Source organism: Squalius cephalus (genome assembly GCF_949319135.1).
Source record: "Squalius cephalus genome assembly, chromosome: 14".
In the NCBI taxonomy this organism is placed as follows: domain Eukaryota; kingdom Metazoa; phylum Chordata; class Actinopteri; order Cypriniformes; family Leuciscidae; genus Squalius; species Squalius cephalus.
Window position 1 is genome coordinate 16,356,211 of NC_137135.1, and position 24,064 is coordinate 16,380,274.

The window sequence follows — 24,064 nt, forward strand, 5'->3', positions numbered from 1 at the left end:
ATTTATAAACATATATGTTTGTAATATTTTTACAAGGCAAAATTTCAACTGCAGGAGTGCATTTATTGTAATTAATGTTCAGTACAAGATGTTTATTGCCAAAGTGCTGTTTGTCAGAGACATCCCAAATAGACATACAGAGTCATACCAAAATAACACATCCAGGCTATTCATGAAGAGTAATCAAGTTTAGCAACCTATTTATTTTATTGCATTGGTACGGCCAGCTGTACATGTGATTCATTATTTATTAATGCTTTGCATTGATAGGCATTTGTGGTAATGATTTTTCAATGACCTGCTATTATTACTAATTTATATATAAAAACTGAAATATCTTATTTCAGTTGTAATTCCGATGTCCTTTTTTTCTGTGTGTGTGGTTTTTGGGGATTGTTGACATAATTACCTTATAACAGGACAGAAATTGTACCCATCATTTCTCTGTACCTGTTTTACTTTACTGTTTTGTAGTACTTCATAGATTTTCAGATCCTACATGCAGTATCAAGATGAGACAGGATATTGCTGTAGTTTGAGATGCTGATCATCATTTACATGCACCATGACTTGGCACACATACCGTTCAGGTTTAAATAGGTTGCCATGCTTGACATGAAAACCTCTAGCTGGATTTATGAAATGAATAAATCCAGTTTACTGAGATTATTCCTAGTTTTGACATTTGGCAGATGATTTTGAGTCTTCTCACCGCTATACTGATCATGCAGGTGTTGAAAAACGCCATGTTTTTTTAATGTCAGTGCTCAAGCCATGTCCTTGGATGGCTGTACCTCCCCTGTGTCCAGCTGCGTTTATCTAAAAAACACAGCTTTGTCTCTTGGCTTAAGCTCTAAAGACTATTCGGTTTTGATAGTAGTAGGTGTTACTGATGGAAGTAATTGTAAAGGTTTCAATTAACGAAAGAGAACCGTTCCAATAAAGCCATATGAGATTAGCGGTGAAGATCAGAGCGGAGTATTTCATCAGCGCTGTCTCACCCCAGCGCGCTCCCGTCATTTCAACAATGCTTTGTGAACCGTGCACTCTGTAATGCCACCTAAACTCCACAACCACTTTGGTCACTGGCTTGTCAAATAAAGTGAGTCTCAGCCAAGCCGTCGGGCCGGCAGCCCAGCTCTTTTCCAGGCCAAAGAAGCAGCTCTCAGCGTGCCTCCCAAAGCGCACTTCAGTCGTCTCTTTGCGTAGAGACCGGGCCACTGTCTAACAGCCATCATGCTCTGAGAAAGAAAAAAAAAACGCATAAAGACTCACTGCTAAGCCTAAATTCTTAAAATTGACATATTTTATTCATTAACACTTTGATCCCCTATCTCAGGCTTGGTAGAACAGTCCCTTTAGCGCTCCAGATTTCAGATGAAAGGTATTCTTACCTATAATGGGCATATTTTACGACTTTCTCTACCAAAAAGTTCTGAGCACTTGAGCCAAGAGTGACTCAGTGAGTGAACTTTGAGCCAGGCGGTGACTCAGAGTTGTTCTTCGTTGCTCGTTGCAAATCCTGTTGATTTCTGTCTTGCTGCAGGTCTCGTATGTGAAAGCCATTGACATTTGGATGGCAGTGTGCCTTCTCTTTGTGTTCTCTGCTCTGCTGGAGTATGCGGCCGTCAACTTCATTGCACGCCAACACAAGGAGCTGCTGCGCTTTCATAGGAGGAGAAGGCATCTTAAGGTAAACCCTACAGTACAAGCACACTCTATCTACAAGCCCTGCAGATGCAATATTACACATTTATTTGATCAAAATTTGAATACATTTTATTTTGTAACTTATTCCTGTGATGCAAAGCTGAATATTCAGCATCATTACTCCAGTCTTTTGTGTCACATGATCCTTCAGAAATCATTCCTATATGCTGATTTGCTTATTATCATTAATGTTGAAAACAGTTGTGCTGCTTAATATTTTTGTGGGAACCGTGATACATTCTTTTCAGGATTCTTTTAATTGAAAGTTCGAAAGAACAGCATTTATTTGAAATGGAAATCTTTTGTAACATTATAAAAAAATGTAAATAAGTGGGTCTTTCAGAAGGGAGTCGTCATATTTGGGGGAACCGGATTGAGGTTTTCTCCTGATTTTAGCATGCTGAGACTGAAACCAACATAATGTGAGTTGAAGTTGAAACATTAATGCTCCTTCCATTCATAGAGTAATGTGAGTTGGCATGGTGAAATCTTTCAAGTAGCTCAGAAAGCTCTGAATAAATCCTGAATCCCTCCGTTGTAATCCTCAGTTTGCCTCTGGGCTGCATGTAATGGGTGCAGTGAGATTAGTCTCTGGTTCCCTTAGCCCTATACAGGTAAATCCACAGAGACAGACTACACAGCCCTCGCTGATAGCAGTCCTTCCACCATTCAGGCGCCAAGAGCAAATGATGCAAACTGCAAATCCAACTGTTTGGTATAAATGCTACAGATTTCCATCTAATAAGTTCACAACCCAAGCAGTAAGGGTTTGGCTGGTTAGCATGGACCAGTAAGCCAATGCTGGTAGATAACTACACCAGTCTGGGGAGGGAAATCATCTTTGTCCATTGACTTAAAGGGATAATTCACCCAAAAATGAAAATTCTGTCATCATTTACTCACCCTCAAGTTGTTCCAAACCTGTATGAGTTTCTTTGTTCTGCTGAACACAAAGGAAGATATTTGGAAGAATGTTTGTAATCAGACAGATCTCGGTCTCCATTGACTTCCATAGTAGGAAAAAAATATACTATGGTAGTCAATGGGGACCGAGATCTGTTTGGTTACAAACATTCTTCCAAATATCTTCCTTTGTGTTCAGCAGAACAAAGAAACTCATACAGGTTTGGAACAACTTGAGGGTGAGTAAATGATGACAGAATTTTCATTTTTGGGTGAACTATCCCTTTAATTGAAAAATAGCTCTTTATTTGAACAAATACATTTTTATAAAACTGTCATTCAAAAGTTGGTTAGACTTTTTAATGTTTTTGAAAGAAGTCTCTTATGCTCAGCAATGCTGCATTTACTTGATTAATTTTACAGCACAAACCGTAATATTGTGAATAACTTTTCAGTATGAATATATTTTAAAGGGGACCTATTTTGCCCTTTTTCAAAGTCTTGATTGTGTCACTAGAATAGGTTTTCGTGGTTGAATGTTAAAAAAAAAAAAAAAAAAAATTTCACATATTGTACACTGTTGCAGCACTTCTCTTCCTAGTCTGTCAGTAACGCTCTGTTTAGTTCCGGTCTCTATTAAGCCCATCCTTCCGAAAAGCGCAATGTACTCTGATTGGTCGCCTGAAACAGTGGGTTGTGATTGATCAACCACTTCGAGTATGTTTGGAAAATGTCACTCTTCTTAACATAACTGTTAGTTTAAACCATTAAACGCACTACTAACGCAACTAAACCAGGCCACACCCCTTTTTTTCTCTCTTTTTTTGGGGGGTATACCTTGGGCGGGAATTATTTAAATGAGAAATATAGTGACGTGTTCGTTCCCGTGTACGTTCACTAGTCTTCAGTGTCACATGATCCTTCAGAGATCATGCTAATATGCTGATTTGCTGCTCAAGAAACATTTTCTATTATTATCCATGTTAAAAACATTTGTGCCTCTTAAAAGTATTGACTGTCTTTTTTGATCAATTTAATGCATCCTTGCTGAATAAAAGTATTAATTTCTTTAAAAAAAAAAAAAAAAAAAAAAAAAATTTGAACTGCAGTGTATATCGAAATATTTCATTGGTATAGTATGTTTCCCAGTCATCATTTTTGTTCTCAAAAGCATGAAATGGAAAATATTTTTCAGTCTGTTTTGGCCGTCACGGCTTTGAATAGCCATTAACTTGAACGCTCTCAGATAGCTCTCCAAGCATGAGACTCCATGTAATGGCACGTGACCATGGTTGTATGATTAAATGTTTGTGTGTATATGGAGCGTTTTTCATTTCAGGAGGTGCAGCACAGCAGTAGGTTTGCTGCATTATCATTATCACCCCCTGGTTAATGAAACTCCCCAGCCACAGTGATCCACGGCTGGGGTTCAGCCCTTCATTCTGCCTCACTGGAGCTATCAGTCAGTGCCTGCTCTCTGCACTGCAGCCCGGAGCTGTCACCTCCCTGCACTACACAATAAAACAACTCCCCGGCATTACCATGGGCGCTTATCGACCTCCTCCTCCTCCTGCATATGTCTCGGAGAGGCGTCGGGTATAGAAAGAGGATTCCCCCTGCTGGACAGCGCTGAGATATGTGCTCAGCAGTGGTGGAAATGACACCAGAGCAAACTTGTTTCAGAGACTGCTGTCCTGTAAACACTTGAATATTTATTGATATATAAATCATGACACGGTTTAAAAAAAGTGGGCAACCTGAATCTTACATGTCACTCACAATCAGACTTAAGTCTCACTTGGCTAACATAAGGTAACTACTGAGTGGCTCAAAAATAAAAATAAACTCTTAGGCTGCATCTAAAATCACATTAGTTGGTACTTATTTTGAATGAGTACTTTCCAACTGTTAAAAAAGAATGTTCTGCCCGGCCAAACAAAAGAAAAGTCACTCTTCGGATTTAAATAGGCAAATGCTAGCATGTTATGTGTTTGGCTACAGTTCTTTTAACTCTAATTGATGGGGTGTGTAGTTTTCATTTCTTAAACAACCATGTAGGAAGACACGTGATGGCCATATTCCAGGATGACTATGTCAAGATTCATCAGGCTCAAATTGTGAAAGAATAGTTGGAGGGAGCATGACGAATCATTTTCACACATGAATTGGTACCTCTGAGTCCAGACCTTAAATTCAGTGAAAGTTTTTGGGATGTGCTGGAGGAGACTTTACAGAGTGATTGACTCTTGCATTGTCAATACAAGATTCCAATCAGAGACTCTTAAGCATTTGCCTTTTTAAATCCAAACAGCGACTTTTATTTGGCTGGGCAGTGTAGTATGAATCAAATCTGGACGTACTGCATTCAGTTGTTTTGCTTAACTGCCCTCCACAAATCCTCTTCCCTGGTCTCATGGGACAGTAAAGTGTCTATAGAGTGCACCTGTCAGGTTCCGGAAGTAAAAATCCCATTCATTTTCTCTATAGGGGAATAGGGGTTATGCGCATCATTCTTCCGGGTTCTACAAAACAGGTTTAACTACTTCCGGCCGTCAGCTACTGAGGTAAACACAGAGTAGTAATGGCGACCTTCTATAGCCGGTGTTTACAGGAGCCACCCCTAATATCAATTTCCGATGTACACCGTATTGCCAAACGGACGTCCAGAGCCCCGAGTACTCTGTGTCCTCTGCCACACGCTTGGCCGAGCGACCGGCAGGCTGAAGTTGTTCCAGGCGAACAACACCGGAATCACCCCGGGTTTCAAACGGCGTCGGCCCCCTTCAATTATATCTTCAGGCATAAAATACCGACTGCAGACAGTGGTGTCTCCTTATAACGAAATTATCACGCCTAATGTTTCGGACCCATATCGCCCTGACTGACTCATCCTTTGGGAACTGGTGGAAACTTACCCTAGAGTTAATTTTCCCCGACACAGAGCAGATCGGCACACAACAAAAAATGCTGTTCGAATGTTCCTGTTTCTGATATTTCAACATTCGTGACATTTTAATTAAAACAAATACACTAAAGTTTGATCAGAAATAAGAATTTTATTATAATAAGCGAAAATTAAGTTACCTCAGAGATCACCTACGGCTGCAGATGTGTACGGAAGTGAAAAGCGGAAATGATTAGACCTGTTTTCCGAACGCTGGGCATAACCCCTATTGATTTTAACGATCACTTAACAATAAACCATTAAAGACAGACCCACTGTGAGTTAAAAGGTTATTAATTGATGGTATATGTTCAAATTATTTCAACACATTTTTTTAAATACTCAATTTCAACAGCGGAATTCCTGGTGAAAAACTATATGAAGCACTTTGTGTGACGTAATAGAAATACTACTATTCTACTCTTACTATTTCTTGCATATAAACATATGACAGAAATAGTAGTATTGCAAGTATGTTACTAAGAATTCAGCCGATGTTCGAGTTGTGTGTGCGTTATGCATCAGACAGTTTTCAGACAAAACTAAATTAAAAATGTTAATATAATTGAATATTGCTTACAGATTCTTAATATTTAAAATGAAGATGCAAGTTCATTTGCATAAACAGACTGTAATTTAGCTCTCATCCTTTAATACAATGTACTTTTATAGCATTTTTACTAATAGCTAGATTATTTACTGGAACCAGTCCAGTTTATTGCTACACGACCTGGGTATAACAGAGTACAACAGACTGCCAGACTGCACGGCCTGACAGTGCTGTATTAATAACTGGGTGAAGCAGTGCGACCTCTGGACTGCAGATGTCTTTGCTTTTCCTAACAATGACAAGTGTATATTAGTGAGTAGCCTATTGATGGAGAGTAATCACCTTGTTAGGGCTGATTGTGATGCAAGGCGGAACTCTGAACGCTGCAGATGCCGTTCGTACGAGTGGGGATTGTCTATACAAATAAGCATGAGGAGATAAGCAAGTCAGTTCCACGCTCTTCCTGGCCATCTTGAGTTAGGGTGGCAAAGGTGCATAGTGAGGCTGATTCGTGTCATTTTATTTGGTTTGGTGCAGCCTGAATTATAGTGCAGTGTTTAATAGTGCCAGAGGTGTTGAGTGGACTTGGCACTGGACTGTTAGTGTGCTGCAAAGTACTGCAGTCTTTTGTTGTTGCTTATTACGCAACTCTCTTGAACACTTGATTCTTATTTGTCAGTCAGTTTCAATCAGCAGTCAAATATTTTTGAATAATGTCCGCTGACCAGGGCAACTTTGTATAACTGACCGCACATCCAGCCTCCTACGAATAATAGAATAAATGAATAAACATTAAATATTGATTGACTTATTTTAAGAAGTCATGTAAAAGTGGAATAATGCACAGATGGTCAATATTACCAAATAAACCCCTATAGCAGGACACAAGCTTGCGTCAGGGTCCTGATCACTTTTTCAGGGTTTATTAGTGGTGTTCATCTAGTAATAGTGATTCTTGGTGTAACAAACCTCTAACCACAAGTATTGAACTTCAGCATGTAGCATGTCTTGTACCGCTTGTTCTGCAGACATGAATGATAACTCAAATCATGTGAGTTGTTTAGGAGAGGATTCCATTTCTAATTTATATCAATAATTAAGTTACATTGAAGGAGAGACCTGAGACACATGTAGGGACCAAAATATGACATTTGGATGATTTCTTTTGACTTGAGTCAGTAAGCAACCACCCATAAGACCCCTAGGAACCTTATAGCAACATGCTAAAAACCACTCGGAACACCTTTACATAAGCCATTTTCCCAACCGTTCTCATTGCTTACTGTAACTGTTCCATTCCATGCCGATCCATCCCAGCCGGTATGGATGTGGGTTCATTTTCCACTGTGGGGTTGATAACAGTGCTCTTTTGAATGTAATACATATGCGTTAGTTGTTGCCTTTGTAATGCAAGAGTTTACATGCGATATGAGATATAAGTAGCGGCAATGTTATGAAAGATTATCAGATATTTTTATTATTAACTTGTTTACTTTGTTAAAATAATGTGCCTGGTCATCTACAGAGAAACTAGTAGCCAGGCAACAGACAAGTGACCAATCCTGAGTGGCGATGTCACTACACACATTCAGCATAGTTAGCCAACCGTGCTGAGAATTCTGGGCTGAGAACTGCAGGGATGACATACTTTTGTTGGCCAATCTGGAAGTTGGTATCACTCTGGTTCCCTCAACAAAAAGCCAATAAGATTTTTACATTGGCATTTGGATTATTGCAGAAAATAAGCTCTAGGACCAACCAAAAATTCTTACACTTTTTGTTCATCAAAATAATCTTTACAAATTAATGCAACTTTAATGAATTTTGAAGAAAAAAACTGAAGGTAGACTATAAATGAAGTGCACAACTTAAACGTCACCACCATTAAGCTTCCGACAAATCAATCTTCATTAAAAATCGACAAGTAAGAACATTTGAGATGGATTGGTGAGACTAGTGAGTAGATGAGTTTTCCTGCTTGACATAATGCTTCATGTCCCTGACAGCATCTGTAGTCCCACTTAGCCAATTAGCAAATATTTTTTAGAAAACACGTAAACACTTGAAAAAAACTTTGGGCCTCATTCATGAAACTTTCGTAAATATGTGAGAAAATTGAGTAATTTCCACGTATAATGGACATTTCTGAAAACTCTCAATTCACAAAATTCACGAACGCTTCGTAAACATCAGATTTGAATTCCAATCATTCATGCACGCTCATTCACAATTTGCATAATCCCCACCTATGAATTACAACTACGTAAATTACGTGTCCAGGAATGCTGTGGAATCAGGATTGGCTCCAGTATATTGCGTAAATGCTAATAGGCCGTTATACCTAACAATAAATAATCAATTAACGTGTCCACCAAACCCAGCTTTTTAGCCATCTGAAAAAAAAATGTCTGTTAATTGCTCTTCTAAAAACGACCAACTGGTGGTGCTTAAGGAGGCGCAGCGTTTTTCCAGCTGAGTTGCTTTGGTTGCTATGATTTGGAATATCCATAGCAGTAAAGTCTTACGATCTCATTTTGAAGAATATTACCAAATATAAAAATGCAGTAATGAGCAATATTAACTGACAGTGACGAGCGCTGCGTTTTACCCAAAGTTGAACAGTTTTCAACTCTCAACTACAAAAAAAAAAGAATGTGTATATAGTATTATGGTACATAGTGCATTTGCACTATGCAAGCATTTGCATTTTCACCAGAAAAATGTTTTTTGGCAAATGCTTTGTTATAAGAAAATGCACAAGGCTAGAAAACGTAGTACAAAAGGCAAGCGTTTTGTTTAATTAGTAAGCATATTTAGAATCAATGGTTCGCCTGAAATGTCGCTATTGAGCCATCCATTCTCATTATACTCTGGAGGTCACTGCACACGACAGGAATAGAGAGGTTTTTAGATGTGGTTGGACCGAGACAGGGTTGAAAAATATTTGGGCCATTAGGGAAACCTGAAAGGCATAATATGCTTGCATGAAATACACCAAACAAATGCTGTTTGTCGGCTTCTCATTTGAATTCCCAGCATTTACATGGGCGCAGATGTTTATTGGAGAAAAATCATATTTTTGTAAACATGTATTCATTCAAGACTCATAAGCATTGGGCACATCAGCATAATGCCTGAATCTGTTTCATATGCAGCTCGTAAAATATTCATTCCAAGTCACCCATAGGTGATAAAACAACAGACGCATGTAAATGCAATGCATTGTAATGGCCTACACAGATAAATGTAGGACATCATCCCGGTCTCAACGTGTATGATAGAGGTGACTTTCACTTTAATATATGCTTTTATATAAAATCATCCCCATCCCGGACATCTGATGCAAAACATTTTAAATGTATATAGATATATACGATAAAAGCATGAGGCTGCTATTTTACAGCCGTTTCGGTTTCTGTCGTTTATCACAACGTCCCAGTAAAAGACATCCAAATCATCAGTCACATCTACGAGCTTTGATTGATGAAGGAGCTGAGAGGTCCTGTATATAGTGGCGGACACCACACCCCTGATTTGCAAACGCTGCCGTGAGCAGCATTCTGACGTTCGGTGGTAATATTGCACTTGGAGGTTTAAAGCGGAGGCTTGGGTTCTGCTTATTGTTTTTTCCCTCCCCTCTAACAGTTGGACTGGGAACGCAGCTGGCACGCCTAATGCAGTAATGGCGGAGGTTTAATTAGGAAGGGAGGGTAATGAATCTGGCAGGGGCCGGGCCGGGAGGGAAAGTGACGCAGGACGCAGCGGTGCTGCAGCCCGACTCCTCTTTACAGCTCCACGTCACGTCTCGGAGCCACCACATTAATCATATGGCAGCAGAAATAAAGCCGAGCATCCGTAATACTTACAAATGGCGAGCCAGTGCAACTGAAGGACAAGGAAAGGTCGTAGCACCCTGCCATCAAAGACAGTGTCGTATACAAAAACAAAGGGGCAGTGGAATAGCATCACCCCCTCACACACACTCGCATCCTAGTGTGATCTTCCGTTTACCCCTGCACACATTAACAGTTATAAATGGGATGGCTGAAAGACAAGGACAGAAGGAGGACAAAGTGTCTAAAAATGGAGTCCTGTGTAGAAAATGGCTGATCTTTCACTAAAAGCGAGCGGGATATTTCCCAGCGCTAGATGTTTGCACCTGCAAATTGAAAACATGCATTACGAACATAATGATCCCATTTCACTTCTGCGGTTTGTGTTTAAGCAGGCACAATCATGGAGAAATATCTACCCTTGCTGAAATGTAATTAACCGAGGTGGTTATTTTGGGGACTGTTTTCATTAACGTGTAAGATCAAGTCCATCTGCTGAATCTCAAATAAGAGCGTGTGGAGGTGGGGAGCAAGGCAAGGTCAGTCCATTAACTGATATGTGAAATATTGTGACCTCTCACAGCGCCCTGTGGAATCTAGCTGACACGTCAATAGTTAATACTCATAAAAACGTGTAATCCACCTCACAGGAATGGAGGACTTAAAGGGATACTCTTTAAAGGGATACATTTAAATTCTCTCATTTATGTACATGATTTTCTTTCTAAAGTTGACTGCAAATATTTTTCGAAAAATAATCATCCATCATCACATAATACAAGTGGACATTAACCCAAAAGTTGACGCCTCAAAAACCAAACAAAACAAACATGAAGGTAATCGATACATGCGACCTCAGTGGATGAAGCGAAACGAAGCAATTATAGCAACTTCTAATATAAACCATCACTTCCTTCCAACTGTCATATGTGCGTTTATGACTTCACGCTCGATGTAAACATGAGCGTGTTAAAGAAGCATGATGTAAGCACTTATGTCACGCTTCACAACGTAGCAATTCACGATGTTCTCATGAACCCACGTATGACAGTTGTCCGAAAGCGATGGTTTATTGTTTGAATATTAGTATTTTTCTTACACCTATCGTTTTGCTTCACTAAATATTGATTTATCAACTTTGGTTGTATGGATTACCATCACGATTGTGTTTTTTTTTTAACTCTTTCGGTTGCTGTCCAATGGCATTATATGAGGGCTTTTCACACCTGAACTAGTTAACACTGGGTCATTGTAAACCTTGGTAAACAGAATCCATCTTCCTTCACATTTCACTCTGCTGATACTTTAGGGATAATCCGGGGTATTTATAAATTTCATACTGTACATTCCTGAACCCTAGGTTAACGTTCTTATTTGCATATTTGCGTTGTCAGTGTCATTGATAGGACGAAGTCTCTAGCATTGAGCGTACTCATATTATACAGTGCTGACTGTGCAATCAAGATTTTCCTTGAATGGACGTGTCACCATTTGACCCCCCCCCCCCCCCCTCCCCTCCCCTCCAAAAAAACCCCACTGAAATGCTGTTTATATACAATACGTGGCCTTTCCTTGACTGTCCAAAGCCCCTGAATATGAAGCACACGATTGATTGTTTCTGTTTCGGTATTGTAACACCACATAATTTCACACTGCAAAAGTTTGGAAATGTGAGATTCACACCGCAAATGCAGTGCTAACCCTGCTTCTGAATTACAAGTGTGAAATGTTCCTCTATCAAGGGTTAAAAGCATCGTAACCACCTATTACGTGCAGCTTAAAAAGCACTCTGGACTCTCAGAGATGGATTATTTTTCTAAAAATCTTAATTTCTGTCTTAGAAAAAGTCAAACATTTGGAATGGCATGAGGGTGAGTAGTAGACGATGAGAGAATTAAAATCCCTCAAGCCCCTTTCACACAGAGCGTTGATCCCAGAAAACTGCCATAGAATTGGCAGAGTGCCTTCTATGTGAACGCAAACATGTCCCAGGATGGGGACCTAGTAACAAATAGGGGTTTTCGCACAGGAGAAACCTTACATAGTTCCTATAACTGTTGGCTACCCGAATTTTGGCGTGTTCGCACCGCAGGAACTAAGAACGATTTTAGTTCTAGGAACTCCTTTTGGAGGAACTAATTTAGCTCCCACTTCAGAGTAGGGTCTAAACCAGCACCATAGGAACTAACAGTGACGTTAGTGTAAGCTGATTGGCCAGACGCACGCGAAACACCAGCACCCGCCATTTTTAAAAAAGCAGTGTAACTCCAGAAACTAACTCTACGAATATGGAAGACAGTGATGGATGGGCCTCTTAACCCTTACGCTAAGGAGAAAATACAACGCAACTTTGAGGGGACCAAGCCAAACATTATAATGTATTTCTGCTCAGCTAGCGGCATTGGGCATCACCACACAGCAAACGCTAATCATTTTTCATATCCTGTCTACTTTCTCTGTATAACAGTTCTATCTAATAACGTATTGGACAGGACTGTTAAACAGGTCGTAAACTAATGAACATTGAGGCTCTGGCGTTCTCAGCACCGTCAAATAAATGTCTGCCGCACCATCAAAATAAAAGTCACAACAAGCACGGCTTACGTCACTTCAGAGTTCCTACTGGTGGTGCGAAGGCAACCAGGAAAATGTTCCTAAGGGAACCACCCTGGTGGCTTGTTCCTAGAACTAAGTTCCTAGAACTACCCGGTGCAAAAGCCCCTATTGCTAGGATCAGTCCCAACAAAAGTGACCAAAAGGCAGGACCAAGGCCGTAAGCGGTGTGTCATATTGATGGCGCACGTGTCGTCACAATGGCGTAGTTATCGTGCGACTCTTTGACCAGGGGTTTTAAATGCAGATCAATATTCACATTGTACAGTAACAAAGAAGAAAGTTTGTGTTCGTCATCCAGATTCCATAAAATCACTGGCAGTGTGAAGGAATCAAAATCAAACGATCCCGGGACACATTATCAGTGTATTTTCCGGAATCTCTGTGTGAAAGGAGTTCAATAAAAGCGCATTGAATAATGTGTTTCTTGACCGATCAACACCTGTGCTGTATTGCAGGAGGACGAGGCGGGAGACGGGAGATTCAGCTTCTCCGCCTACGGCATGGGTCCGGCGTGTCTCCAGGGCAAAGACGGCATGGCCATCAAGGGCAACAACAACAACGCACCCACCTCCACCAACCCCCCTGAGAAGACCGTCGAGGAGATGCGCAAGCTCTTCATTAGCCGCGCCAAACGGATCGACACGGTGTCGCGTGTGGCCTTTCCGCTGGTCTTCCTCATTTTTAACATTTTCTACTGGATCATTTACAAGATCATCCGCAGCGAGGATGTTCACAATATGAAGTAAATAACGCAGTAAAGAGATCCGAATACACCCGTCTCTACACCCCTCCCCACATCCCACCGTGCCCGCCTTTCTCTCACTGCAGTGCTCTCACTCGCTTTCGGTGATGACGAGTCCCCGGCAGAGGTATTTATTCCTCTTTTTTTTTTCGTCTCTTTCTCTCCTGTCCTTCTGAATAATCCGGACCTGTGCAATAGCAATGCAGTAAAATGCATGATATATGAATGTGGCAATATATTTACTAAAAAAATGAAAATGACTAAAAGTAAATATTCAACTTAAGAACTTCTGAACTGATGACTGGGAATCCAAGAGGAAAACTTGTACAACTTTTTTTGCAACTTGAAGACGCACTGCATTGCGAGAATATGGAGAAACATTACTGCTGTAATATATCATATATTTAAATGATAATACTTCCATAAGAAAGTGATTGAAAATTCAACTTTTTTTGGTGTCTCGAGGCAGTTTGGGGCTTCCATGATTATACGATGAAAACGTTGCAGAGACCGAGATTTGTTTTGGTACAGTACGTGTCCTGGATGTTTCATTCTGATGTCGATTATTAATGGATCTTGATGAGTGCCAGTGAAAAAAAATATATATTTATTCGAGCTGTGGTCAATGTGTTCCTCTATCTGTACTCATTTAAATTATTGTTTGTTTAAAACATCAGGTTATGTTCTGTTCATGTGCCAAAAGTCATCTTTTAGGTTGACCAAAAAAAATTTGAAAAATACAATTTCATTTATTTATTTATGTGTTCACCGTTTGATATATTAAAAGCCAAAACAACCCTGCTAAGGGTTGAGAGGGGGGAAATACAAATAATTTATTGGTAACACTTTACAATAAGGTTCATTAGTTAACATTAGTTAATGTATTAACTAACATGAAGTAACCATGAACAATACATTTGTTTCTGTATTTATTAATCTTTGTTAATGAATAAAAATACAGCTGTTCATTGTTTGTTCATGTTAGTTCACAGCGCATTAACTAATGTTAACAAGATTTTAATAAAGTATTAGTAAATGTTGAAATTAACAAAGATTAATAAATGCTGTATAAGTGCAGTTCATTATTAGTTCATGCTAACTAATGTTAACTAATTAACCTTATTGTAAAGTTACCATTAGATAGATACATGTAAAATGAATAAAATATACCTTTAAGCATTTTTTTTTTCTCTTTGCATTCTTTTGCTTTGCCATCGTTTTCATCATCTCAGAGTATGTCAGAAACGGACAGAAAGAAAAGCAAAGGGATCTTTCATATCTCATACTTCAACAGTGTTATTTTTATAAGCTTGGTTTAGCAGTACAGCCAGTGCCATGATACTAGATCTATATTTCCAACCAAATGTATATTACAGTGAATTTCTTTTTTCAGACTATATGTATAAACACTGCATTGTGCAACAGAATAAAAAAAGTGCACAAAGGTTTAGTTTGTGAAATTTAGGATGCATTTTCATCTGGCTTCTCTATGCAATAATCCTACAGTATATGCAATTATTTTTAGTGTTCATCATGTTGAATATGGCCGTTTTATTCCGAAGGCCCCAAAAGATGCTATTTCGTACGTGCTATTTAAATTTTCTCTTCCAGTCATGCTCATTTGCTGTCTATGCATGGCGAGGCTTTTTTTGTGTGTGTGGTGCAGATGATATAGATGTCATTTTTCACTTTTGTAATGTTTTGTTTGACTGCCGAACTGAAGAGAAACACCATTATACAAAGCGAGCATGTGTCCAGACTGTGTGATAGATGCTCTGTGTAGGATATGCAAGATTTTGCCATGCGTGACATCTTTTTTTATTTTATTTTTGTTTCAAACCAAAGAGCAGTTTTGTTACTCTGTAGTCAATTTGCCTTTCCGGTTTTCAAACTGAAGTTTGGCCAATTTTTGTCGTCTCCATTTCGTCCTGTTTGACATTGACCAATTTTGTAAGACCTGTAACATTTGTAATTTATTCAGTTTTTCAAACATTTATTCAAGAAAACCTACAAGCATATATCTTTATACACTGCGACTAGTCAGACATTTTGTGACAGAAAAATATTACCAAGAAATCCGAACTTGCGTCTTGGTCCAAATGGTATCATGATGTTTTGATGTACCTATATATTTTTGGTTGAGAGTGAAGCTAAATAAGTTCATAGGTAATTGATGGCACATTTTAATTTATTCTTTTTTTTATTCCACTTATTTAATAAATAATTTATTGGTTTCGTTTCTTTAAATGACCAGGCATCATGGTAAATTTGAAGGGCTATTTTTGATTCTTAACATCAAATCTTCTCCCTCAAATGAATCGGCTTGTGATAAAGTGCTCAAATGTGTGATCTGAAAACTGGTTTATACCTCACCGGTGAAGACACTGGGTTACACTATATATTAGACCTCGCTGTATGATACGTTGAGCAGAAGCTGAGTTCTACTCGAGAACATTGTAATGTGAAACGCTATCCACATGCAGCACAATGTAGCAAGAACACATTTCACACATCATTTGAATGTTCACACATGATGAATTGTGCTGAAAGGAGTGTTCACGACTGGATCTGTAACATTACAAACAATACAAATCATTGTTGTTTCAAATAGTCATTCCTCCGGCAGGTCCTGTGTGAGACTGATAGAGGCACACGATGTATGATACACATCACAGTGTACAGTGTGGAAAGTCATAAAGTTGCTTTATACACTTGATGTGCTCATTCTTGAAATGGGAAACGCAAATATGTAGTCAAAAACACATTTAGAGAACATTTGTAGAAATACGTTCAGCTTCATGTTGCTGTTAATGACCGATTTCTTTCTTGATGAACCCTGCTTAAGGCTATTGACGATGTTGCTGGACTGTCCCGTGTGTAAATGACAGCAGTGACGCCCCGGGCCCTCACACACGCAATATACACGACGAGTTCTAACAAATAATACTGGCTCGGGAACACAAGGACAATGTGAAGATGTGAAATATGTGCTATATGCAAATACGATTTGTTATTTGGCTTAATTATCATGAAAATATCAATTTAATGTCCTGATGATTTCTGACTCTTATTTTGAGGCATGTTTCGTTTGTGTGTGTTTATCATTTATTTATTGATTTGTCCTGTTTTGATTTAATGCCACCTTGGATTCGATCGCAACTGCCCAGGAAGTGGTGATCTCTGAGTGATGATTGGCATGGCCATCATATGTAACTTATGTACGCAAAACTGTGGGTAAAATTTTATTTTTGCACAAGTTGGTATGGCCTTAATTTTGGGGTTTCTTTGCTTCTATTGTGGATTGGCACCAAGTGCATCTCTTCATTTGCTTCTTGTCATACTCCGAGTGCACTTCCAAGCAGTGAAAAGAACAGCAAATTCTTATTTTTTATGTTCCAATACTAAAACATGGAATTTTTTGCATGAATAGAATTAAATGGCAGATATTTTTGGCTTGTACAGAAATGTGAGCAATTTGAAGAAAAACGGAATGTACCATTTCTGCTATATCTGTATATAACACAATATTTATTGAAATATGTCATAATGCTAAATCTAATTCTATTAAAGGTTTTCTGAACTAAAACACCTGAACAGTTTGTGAGAATTGTGAAATTTGTGTGAGCTAAACTAAGAATCACGTTGGGTATGAGCATATACATACATTTATTTATATATTTATATATATTTATATATATATATATATATATATATATATATATATATATATATATATATATATATAAAACACAACTTTCAGGCACAATTGATTGACAAATAAACTGCGCTCCTATTTCATTGTTGTTGTGGATATTTTCAGCAAACAGTTTGCTCCGTACATTCAGTTTAACAGCATTAAAAAGGGAAAATGTTATCATTCAAATGAACTGTGTATGTGCATTTTAAACACATTATGTTCTTCGTCCATGCACAGATGGCAATATCTGAAATCCTTGTCCTTGTGGGGACATTTTTTGGTAAATATGAGGAAAAGATTATAAATCATACTAGATTCTGTTTTTTAAAAATGCTGTGATGTGAAAATGTAAAAATGTTTTCTGTGATGGGTAGGTTTAGGGTTTGTGTTAGGGGAGATAATATACATTTTGTTCAGTATAAAAATCATTATGTCTTTGGAATGTTCCCATATAATCTGGAAACCGTGTGTGTGTGTGTGTGTGTGTGTGTGTGTGTGTGTGTGTGTGTGTGTGTGTGTGTGTGTGTGTGTGTGTGTGTGTGTGTGTGTGTGTGTGTGTGTGTGTGTGTGTGAGTTTGACTCTGTTTATTCCAAAAGAAAATGCATTCCACAATGACATCTATGTTGAGCATATATTCAATTTCTGAACTTCAATTCTTTTTTTAAATACTTTTGTGGCGCATATATTTAAAGAAAATACAGGATGCCTCAAAATCTTATTAAAGGGCTGACATCCTTACAAGTTTTTATATTTTTTTTTTTTATATTAACAATATTTTGTTATAATTTCTAAAAAGCAGTAAGTAAAGAAGTTATGTTACTGCTATGAGAAAAATGTGTCAAGTCAAAGTATGATACATATTTTAAATGCAGGAAGCCATTTCATAGTCGTAACGAAACCCAAAAAAATATATACAAAGGAAAATATCAGAAGATATTAGGTCTGTTTTGTTTATTGGTCATTGCAATTTTATATATTAAAAAATATATATAAAATATATAAAAAATGTATACTGTATCCCTTTATATGTGTAAAACATATACCATACAGGCCCTGTCCCAAATGGCGCACTTCATGAGGACTTTCGGTCTCGTGGACTTAAATTGCTCGTGCTCGCTGACGAGTCTACGAGTCCGTTAGGCCGTCCCATTCAGCATTTTAACGCTCTGAAGTGTGCTCAGCAGCGCCCCCTTTGTACCCTTGAAGCGCGCATAGATGCAGGCTCCACACACTTTAACGGATGGGAGGAGATTTCGCTCACGGACAATTGTTAACATGGCTGAGAAGAAAATATTATGGTTTTTATGACCTAGATGTACATTTTACCAGTTGTTACCTACAGTTTATACAAACATTATGGTTATCGAGCAGTGGTTGATGTCTCAAACATAATAATAGCGCGTTGAATAATACGATCGCATTATGATTCATTAAATAAATAGAACCGAATATCAGGGCTTTACTAAGTCATATCATATGTAAACATAGTATGAATATTGAACGATCGACGATCGAGTCTGTCCCAAAAATACCTCTCAATGCGCCCTCGTGGACTCGAGCCAAGGGCCCTAACGGTCATTGTCAGGTGACGTCACACTCGTGAAACACGAAATGCATTATGGGTGTAGTCGCCATTTGTAAGGTATCAATGCTAGTGTGTTCTATTGGGAGAATTGTGTTGTTCGTAAATGTGATAAAATGGTACGTTCTTGTGTAAAAAATGACAGAAAGGGTCACAAACAAAACAACGGGGAAAGGTTTTTTAGTTTTCCCACTTTGAAGAAAGGACTTGGACAGCATGTAGTGGACGTAACAAAGAGGCGTCGGATGGCCTGGGTTGGAGCTGTGCGAATCAAAAACATCACTTTTGCAAAAGTCTTCTCTCGACATTTTGTGTAATTAATACAATAAAGAAAAAAATGCATGAAAAGAGGGTAGTATAACAATTTATTTGACACGTTCAAACTAAACAAACCATCCTTAATCAGGCACTGATGATATACAGTTAACATGACATTATCATCTTCATCATTACATCAAACATACCTTTGCTGTTACTACTGTGTTGTCGCAGTCCTTCGGTCGGAATGTAAATAAATCCTGTACCCAGCCATTGGTGAAATGTCCATGGGCTTCCAGAGATTTATAGTTTTTAAATTGTTCACTGGTATATGCGTTGACACCATAAACAAGATAATTGACAATGTCTAAATATGAGGATCCTAAATATGAGTGTCAGCACTCCAACTTACTGCAGTCAGCTCATATGGATCTATGTTCTGAATGGATGACAATTTCTCCAAATAACGGTCCCTGGCATCTTTATCGAGTTTATCTCGGTACGGCCTTTTCTCAATTTTCTTTTTGCTTCTCCAGGTTTGCGAGTTATATTTACTTCTTATCTAGAAAGTTATCTTATTAGTTATCTTAGTTATTTTATTTACTTCTACTCCTGTAATCTCTTTCATTCTCAGTCAGTAGCATAGGGTCGGCAGCGATACCTCAAGAATGGCGCCGCGGTGACGTCACACACAACAAACCCACGTGTCTGACGTGCACTACATGACGTCACCAAAGTGTGGACTCTGAGGAAGTCGGATGGATGGATGGATGGATGGATGGATGGATGGATGGATGGATGGATGGATGGATGGATGGATGGATGGATGGATGGATGGATGGATGGATGGATGGATGGATGGATGGATGGATGGATGGATGGATGGATGGATGGATGGATGGATGGATGGATGGATGGATGGATGGATGGAATGATGGATGGAATAGTAACCAGTAAACTAAAATATATCCATAAAAAAAACATTTGATTAATGCAGGAGATAAATTGTTTGTCCCTTCATGCCCCGTTTCAACCATTTTAGGGGAATGACATTTTTTAAGATGGTGCTGTTGTCCTTATTTAAAATTTAAAAGTCAAAGTCACATTGGATATTGTTTTAATATTATTTCAAAGCATTTGTTTTTTTGGTTTTTAGATTTTTAGAGGAAAGTCAATTAAGCAGATTCAGGCACTGGAAAGTATACACTTTGCAAGAATTTCCCAGAGGCCCTGTATGGCTGCATTTGAATACATCCATACTCGGCCTTATGGCCATCCTTGCTCAGGCTTTTAAATTATGCAAGTGGATTATGAAGCACAAAGGCTCAGTCAATTTGTCCCCTCGCTTGAGTAGTCTGGAGGAGCCCCCGCCCCTCTGACTGCCCTGTGCTTTACAGTGGGACTGGAATTACATTACGGCTGACACTGAAAACCGCCGCGGGGCCCGAAGCCAGTGAAACATGAAGGCTTTGACAGAATGTTTTTTCCTTCAATATATGAGAAATATTTTCAGTCTTAGCTGAGAAATAGAACTGTTCATTTTGTTTTATTAACAACTTAGCAATAAAAAACTCTGGAGGTGAAATTTTTTAAAGGGCTGGTTCATCCATGGAACATTGAATGGATACGTTTTGAAAAATGTGCAAGCCACTCTTTTAGCCGTTAGGGATGTGCGAGACTAATCGATGACGATTATATGATACTGCCGCCGGGAATTAGCTAGGGGATCCGGGGCCTCAGTGCGGGTTGTTGCTGAAATCACGGGGGGCCCCGTTTGTTATCACAACAGTTTTTCTTTTGTCAAATCAGCTTAAAATGTTTATGTTAGCTGAACCCCATAAATATCTAAGTTCATTGAAATAAAAGGGAGGGGGGATTCTTTGGAAGTCAATGGAGCCCATCTACTATTTGGTTGCCGACATTGTTCAAAATATCTTCTTCTGAGTCGAAGGAAGAGTTTAAAAAAAAATACAGAATTGGAGGAGAGTAGACCACAACTAGTGTAGAGGGTTAAAAGATCAGACAAATATTGTGGCGCCAAACCATGCAAAGCCTTGTAGAATTTTGAAATCTATATGAAACCTGACTAGGAGTGATGTGCTCACTTGTCAGGATTATAGCAGCTGAGTTTTGCACATACAGCATAACTGCAATTTAGATGTAGATTTAGAGACCCCAGCAAGTAGAGCATTTCAATAATCAATGTGGGAAAATACTAATGTATTGATCAGTTTCTCAGCCACAGAGAAAGATAAACATGGGGCACAGTCTTGCAATGTTTCTGAGATAATAAAAAAAAAATCTAATTTTAAAATGAGGATCAAATGTAAAATTTGCACCAAAAATCACCCTCATTACATTTTGTTTGAAACTCCAGAGCAGAGCCATTCAAATTAAGTAGCTTTAAGTAGTTGTGGGGAGAACCAAAGAGCATAACCTCAGGCTAGTCATTGTTTAGACAAATTTTAGAGACATCCATATTTTTATCTCAGAAACAGTTAAACGTACACTATGTACTTTTTTTCGCCGCTAGGGGTCGCTAACCTCTTACACAAAGGCGTAGTTTGATGACGCAACATTTGCTAAGAATTATGGATCTTGTCGTTAACGTCAAGCCGACCGATCTAATAATGTTTAAGGATAAGTAAATACATCAATGCTTTTATCATGGCTGTGATATGAAGCAGGTCGGGATTGCTAAGAGACAGCTATCAGCTCCACACGCGACGCGAGTCCCGCGGATATAAAGGAATATGGACATTTCATTCTACCGAACTACAAGCAAGTGCAGAATTACAACTCACAGGTCAGTTTATTAGACAAATTAAACTTGTGAGGTAACGCAGCAGTGTTTCACTTGGTCTAACATTACACTATCACACTAAACTGCATTTAAATGTGTTGAAATGTAGGCCTATGTGTTAGTTTGTCTGTATGAGACTAGCAGTAAGTTAGATCAACATTAGAATAACATACAGATCATATTCTAACATTTTATCATTGTTGAACTATATAACATTGATTAGTTTTATGTAAATGTGCTCACCTGTTTAATAAAGTACATGTAGGAGCGGTCGAAGTCTCGGACGTGGAGATCTCGTTTATATACTGTCTATGGGAGCTCTAGGCATCTCGAAAACACCGCGCTGAATTGATTCTCGTTTTAGTTCTCCTTTTTTTATCCAAAGTCTGCTTGCCATGGTCCATAATGTTTGAAAGAAACAACAACAGCGTGCAAATAGACATTGCGAACTACATTGTCCACGTCAGTCGCTTTGGTTACTATCAGAGGGCTCTGGTTGCTATGGCAGTACAAGCAGAAACCAGGGACAACGCGGATATGACGCCATTGACGGCGACAAAACAGAAATAAAGAAACGTGCCGTGTCTTCGAATTAAATTAAAATTTCTCCTGGTTTGAAAGTTGTTGGAAACAGTCGGGATAATGTAAGTACACTACTAAAAAAAATATATATAACATAGATATAGTGATTTTTGCTATTTTTAAAGCAAAAAAGTTACATATTGTGCCTTTAAATAAAGGTGACAGCTGCATTATCACCAGGTTTTACCTGTAAACCTAGTTGTCATCTGTGTAAAAATGAAAATTAAGACCAAGAGATCTTAGTAGCTGATCAAGAGTAAAAATGTAAATGCTAAAAAGTAAGGGGCTCAAAATCGATCCCTGGGGAACACCTAATTGAACTGAACCAACTTTGAACTTGCATCCACCCAAGGAGACAAACTGCCTACGGCAGAGGTGCCCAATCCTGCTCCTGCCGATCGACACACACTGCTCCTGCACAGTTCATCTTCAACCCTAATCAAACACACCTGAAGCAACCAATTAAGGTCTTCAGGATCACTTGAAAATTAAAGGCAGGTGTGTTTGATTAGGGTTGGAGATGAACTGTGCAGGACGGTCGATCGGCAGGAGCAGGATTGGGCACCCCTGCCTACGGCCTGAGAGATATGACTTGAACCAGTTTAATTCAGTATTAGCAAAAGAGAATGATACAGTGTCAAAAGCTGTACTAAGATCAAGAAGGATCAGAATTGAAAGACAGCCAGAGTCCGAAGCTATTAACAAGTCATTGGTGACCTTAACTAATGATGTTTCAGTGCTGTGGAGTTTGCAGAAGCCAGCTTGAAGGGGCTCAAAAATATTGTTTAAAGTAAGATGAAGTGTATAATTAAGAAGCAGCAATTCAATAGAATTTTAGCAAAAAAGGGAAGATTAGAAATGGGAACGAATTTTTTTAAGGTTGTCCAAGTCCATATTAGTTAATATTCAAATGGATCACTAGCTTATACAGTCTAGACTGGTCTGTTGCAGAATTCCCATTTAAACGATAATGAAATTAGTCGTTGCCCACATCCCTAATGCAAATACAATGAATTAAGCTTCAAGAAGGTTGCAAAGGCATCTTGAAAGTACCATATACGATAGTTTTGTGTGACTATAGAGAAAATTTAAGTTGCTCATGTTTTGAATAGAGTGATTGATTCACTGATAAGCAGTCTGAATAATTCACTGACTCTGAATGATTTGGTTGCAGTGTGTCACAGCTTACTAGAGGGGAAGATTTCCATTGAATAATGACTTTAATTTCGGTCTGTTCCTCACACAGAATCTCAAACAGAGAAAAGTCATTCTGACCACTTTTATGGTGTTTTTTTGGGGGGGGGTTTAAGGCATAAAAGCCTCAATGGCCATGGTGACTAATTGCAAGGACAAAAGCAACCAATTCCAATTTTGGAACAAAATGAGGGTAAGTAATGACAGAATGTTGATTTGTGGCTGAACTAACCCTTTAAATAGCTGCGCCGGTGACTGTGGTGTTGCAGAGGGTCCAGCTGGGGGTCCGTATGTTTGGAGGGTTGTGGCCAGCTGTATGAGGACATCTTGAACTCATGTGGGTCATGAGGGTGTGGGGCTTCAAAATAAAGTAGCGGAGAGAAGCTGCACTTTCCCTCTCATGAATACTAATGCTGGGCCACCTGCTGGTCAACACCCCCCTACATCACTGCAACAGCTAATCACATCCACCGTTTATAATGAGCTACAGTTGTGATTGTGTTTTTTTTTTTTTTTTTTTTTTCAGTATGATGCAAGCACATGAATTCATAATTAGGCCCAGTAATCTCAGTAACTCAATCAGACTGAGAAAATGGGAAGATGATTGGCCGGCGTGTGCCTCGGGATAAGGTATCGGTAAAGAACGCTG

At 38.8% G+C, this 24,064-nt stretch overlaps 1 protein-coding gene across 2 annotated transcripts in view; it reads left to right on the forward strand.

Annotated features, from left to right (window-relative positions):
• The window catches only part of glra1 (glycine receptor, alpha 1), a 57,146-nt gene extending 40,256 nt beyond the window's left edge, over positions 1-16,890 (forward strand). For both annotated transcript variants that reach the window (XM_079891944.1, XM_079891945.1), the window contains 2 exons: positions 1,547-1,693; positions 13,012-16,890. In XM_079891944.1, the coding sequence (XP_079748070.1) occupies positions 1,547-1,693; positions 13,012-13,302 (438 nt within the window). In that variant the 3' untranslated portion in view covers positions 13,303-16,890. The remainder of the gene's footprint in view (positions 1-1,546; positions 1,694-13,011) is intronic.
• Positions 16,891-24,064: the final 7,174 nt, after the last annotated feature.